General features: G+C 46.8%; 1 protein-coding gene across 1 annotated transcript in view; it reads right to left on the bottom strand.

Moving 5' to 3' along the window:
- Positions 1-5,000, bottom strand: part of LOC310805223 (A disintegrin and metalloproteinase with thrombospondin motifs 19-like) — a gene marked incomplete at both ends in the record, with an annotated part of 62,403 nt that overhangs the window by 4,280 nt on the left and 53,123 nt on the right. The window contains 2 exon segments of the mRNA XM_083670805.1: positions 1,410-1,587; positions 2,675-2,827. Coding sequence (XP_083526931.1) covers positions 1,410-1,587; positions 2,675-2,827 — 331 coding nt within the window.

Raw genomic sequence — 5,000 nt, 5'->3', positions numbered from 1 at the left:
GCCATAATCCCACAGCTTGAGCGTTGCACATAATATTTCTCCTAAAGTCGTCACAACATGGCACGTTTCACTGGCTGTTGCCAGGCAGGAAACCTCCGCCTAGCCCTGCTTACTGCCACCGCTGTCAGGGCCAAAACCACCAGTACCAGGGCCAAACTCTCCACATCATCCACATCATCGCTCCTCACCACTGATGGGCTGGCCTCACACCTGCTCCACATGAACTCAACACACTTAGAGACAGACAGACAGACAGACAGACAGACAGACAGACAGGCAGGCAGGCAGGCAGGCAGGCAGACAGACAGACAGACAGACAGACAGGCAGGCAGGCAGACAGACAGACAGACAGAGCTACACTGAGAAACAGACAGGCAGACAGACAGACAGACAGACAGACAAAGCTACACTGAGAAACAGACAGGCAGACAGACAGACAGACAGACAGAGCTACACTGAGAAACAGACAGGCAGGCAGACAGGCAGGCAGACAGACAGACAGATAGGCAGACAGACAGAGCTACACTGAGAAACAGACAGGCAGACAGACAGACAGACAGAGCTACACTGAGAGACAGACAGACAGACAGACAGACAGACAGACAGACAGACAGACAGACAGGCAGACAGACAGGCAGGCAGGCAGGCAGACAGACAGACAAGCAGACAGACAGACAGACAGACAGACAGACAGACAGACAGACAGACAAACAGGCAGGCAGGCAGGCTGACAGACAGACAGACAGGCAGACAAGCAGACAGACAGACAGACAAGCAGACAGACAGACAGACAGACAGACAGGTGTGAGGTGATTGATAGAGGTCACAAAGACATGGTAGGAGGAGCCAGGCCAGCAGCTGACTCAGTGACAGCAGCAGATAGATATGCAGCAGTAGTAATGATACAGGCTGCGTCTGGGGAACCCTTACTGTGAGGAGGACACCACCGGGGCTAACAGCAAGGCCTGGGTAGTTCTATTCCATTCCATTCTATATCGTTATAATCCATTCCATAACATTCTATTCCCTTTTAACTCTGTTCTATTCCATTCTATTCCGTTCCATACCATTCTATTCTGTTCCATTCTATTCCATTCCGTTCTATACGATTCTATTCCATTCTATTCTATTCCATTCTATTCTATTCCGTTCTGTACCATTCTATTCCGTTCTATTCCATTCTATTCCATTCCGTTCTATACCATTCTATTCCGTTCTATTCCGTTCTATTAGGTTCTATTCCATTCTATTCCGTTCTATTCCATTCTATTCCATTCAACAAAGAAAAGCGAGAAGCTAACTCTCCAACCCATAAGGGATGATGGAACAGCTGTGACCAGCGTCTGAATGCTCTGCGACTAAGGTAGTGACCAGGATCACATGGTCCTGGAGCGTCACATGGTACTGACCGAGGCGTGGCGAGGTGATGGTGTTGACGTTGACCCTCTCGTTGCACGCCAGCTGATGACACGGACGGTACGCCGCCGGCTTCTCCGACGAGAAGCACTCGTTCCCGTGGCGACCCGTGATCTTGTGCATGCACTGGATCACGCGTGACTGCATGCCTTTACCACACGTGACGGAGCACTAGGGAGAAACCAGAACGTACAACACACACGTCAGAACGTACAACACACGTCAGAACATACAACACACGTGGCAGGAACAGAACATACAACACACATCAGACACAACAGAGTGTGGGTGGGTGTGTTGAGTAGAGTGTGTGTGTGAGTGTATGTCAGGAGAGTGTGTGTGTGTGTGTGTGTGTGTCGGGAGAGTGTGGTCAGTTTGACACACTAGCAGTTGACTGATCTGTCAGGTGAGGTCACTGATGACAGCCTTATGTAGGCCTTATGTCAGCTTTATGTCAGAGAGAGAGAGAGGAGTACAGGCTTTAGAACCCAAGGAGAGAGAGAAAGAGGAACCTCCCCCCCCCCCCCCCCAGCCCTGGTCCATCTAAGTCAGCTGTTTAAACAGTGGTAACATGGATTATTAGTGTTGCCACCGTCCAGTAAACATGGAGAGAGAGAGAGAGAGTTCGCAGTACATTGCACATTCTAAACAAATGTCTGAATTACCCCCCTCCTACTCTCACACACACACACACACACACACACACACACTCACACACACACGCAAGGTCCCAGTTCAAAGACAGCTTCCACAGGCTGTTCCACTTGACCTGCTCCATTTAAACCTCACCACCATGGCTTGGACCGACACACAGGACAGCTGGGGAACAGCATGAAGCCTCTTGGTGGGCCTACGGTACTGTGGAACTGTTCTGTACTGTAGAACTACTGTAGAACTGTTCTGTACTGTGGAACTGTTCTGTACTGTAGAACTACTGTAGAACTGTTCTGTACTGTAGAACTACTGTAGTCCTGTGGAACCTCTACTGGACCTAGGCTGCTGGAGATGGAAATCAGAGGACAGGCTCATTGTAATGCATGGAATGGAATGAGGAATGGTCATGTGTGTTTGATACCATTTCTCCGTCCTCCGATTTCTACCTCCACCAGCCTCCCCTGGCCTACAGTATGATATGAAGCCTATGTAGGGTCAGAACCTTCAGAAATATCAGAAGGAATATGTATTTTTTTCCTGGACTTTCGGGTCATTGGTCAGGGCAGTGTGTGTGTGTGTGTGTGTGTGTGTGTGTGGTGCCCACCTTGGCCCAGTCCCCGGTCCTCCAGATGTAACATTTAGAGTAGTCTTCACACTCCTCCACGTCGCGAGGCAGTGTCGTCAGGTCACACTTCTTACGGGGGTTGGTACACTTGACCAGACGATGGCGAGCCCCCCGCCCACACTTCACTGAACACTGAAACACACAGAGACAACACAACACACACTGAAACACACAGAGACAACACTGAAACACACACTGAAACACACAGAGGCAACACTGAAACATACAATGAAACACACACTGAAACACTCACTGAAACACACACTGAAACACAGAGACAACACTGAAACACACACTGAAACACAGAGACAACACTGAAACACACACTGAAACACTCACTGAAACACACAATGAAACACACACTGAAACACAGAGACAACACTGAAACACACACTGAAACACACAGAGACAACACTGAAACACACAATGAAACACACAGAGACAACACTGAAACACACAATGAAACACACTGAAACACAGAGGCAACACTGAAAAACACAGAGACAACACTGAAACACACACTGAAACACACACTGAAACACACAGAGGCAACACTGAAACACACAGAGACAACATTGAAACACACACTGAAACACACAGAGACAACACTGAAACACACACTGAAACACTGAAACACACACTGAAACACACAGAGACAACACTAAAACACACACTGAGGGAGGGAGGGAGGGAGGGAGGGAGGAGTGTTTGGTCTAGACTAGACACACTTTCTCAGTTGACCTCTGACCTCTAAAGGTCTCACTAGGGCAGTGAGGACAGAGGGACACCTATGCCACTACTATTACTACTGCCCAATACTGCTGCTTATGTCATTGTTTTCTTCTTCTTATTATTATTATTATTATTATTATTATTATTATTATTATTATTATTATTTTGTACTGCATTATTGATTGTGTGATTGTTGTTTGCTGCATTGTCGAGGAGCTAGCTTGCCCTAAGCATTTCATCGCATCGTCTACGGCTGTATTCTATGTATATGACAAATATACTTGGTTTTGATTTGATTTGATTTGGGACGATATAGAGAAACAGAGTTTGGTGCACCGTTTCCATCTGTTTTCTCCACAGGCAAATGTACCTGAATGGTAGAAAAGGAGGGTTCAATAGTTCAGATGAAGAAATAAATTCATTCAGCGTTGAACAACGTATCATTTTTTGGCGGAGCGACCGTTTGATAACAGAACACAGTCTGGTCTGTGAGTCTGAGGGTATATGCAGGTGTCCAGCTCTGATTAGAGGAGAGTTGTACTCCTTAATGTCTTATCTCCTGGGACCCGGGGAGTCTGTGGTCCGTAGGGGAAGATAAAGACGGGGAGAAGAAGTAGCTCATTATGTGGTCACGGTCTCATATCTGCCCTGGAAGAAATGGAAACTGTTGAGCCGAAACCCAAAACCTGTTACGGTCTACTAATATGACATGCCGATTTTGATTCGTCCCACAAGAAAGGACCAATCAGTGCAACGCTGAATCTGACGGAGAATGAAATATTCTTTGAGATTCTTGGAGAAATGGCTGATCCAGAACTTTTCTCCCAGGTTGCATTTACGTCTGTTTCGTCTGCGTCTGTCTTGTCGATAGAAATATAATCCACCGTCTGATCCTTCATTATTGATCACTTCATTATTGATCACTTCATTATTGATCACTGTTAGTCCTACAGCTGTCCCACCTACACACTAACACTATGAACACACACAGCTACACACACACTAACACTATGAACACACACAGCTACACACACTAACACCATGAACACACACAGCTACACACACTAACACCATGAACACACACAGCTACACACACACTAACACCATGAACACACACAGCTACACACACACTAACACCATGAACACACACAGCCACACACACTAACACCATGAACACACACAGCTACACACACACTAACACCATGAACACACACAGCTACACACACAGACTAACACCATGAACACACTCAGCTACACACACACTAACACCATGAACACACACAGCTACACACACACTAACACCATGAACACACACAGCTACACACACAGACTAACACCATGAACACACTCAGCTACACACACACTAACACCATGAACATACACAGCTACACACACACTAACACCATGAACACACACAGCTACACACACACTAACACCATGAACACACACAGCTACACACACAGACTAACACCATGAACACACTCAGCTACACACACACTAACACCATGAACACACACAGCCACACACACTAACACCATGAACACACACAGCTACACACACACTAACACCATGA

This window comes from Argentina silus (genome assembly GCF_951799395.1).
Source record: "Argentina silus genome assembly, chromosome: 5".
NCBI classification, from domain to species: domain Eukaryota; kingdom Metazoa; phylum Chordata; class Actinopteri; order Argentiniformes; family Argentinidae; genus Argentina; species Argentina silus.
The sequence above is the reverse complement of the archived record's forward strand: the minus strand, read 5'-3'. Positions and strand labels throughout refer to the sequence as shown.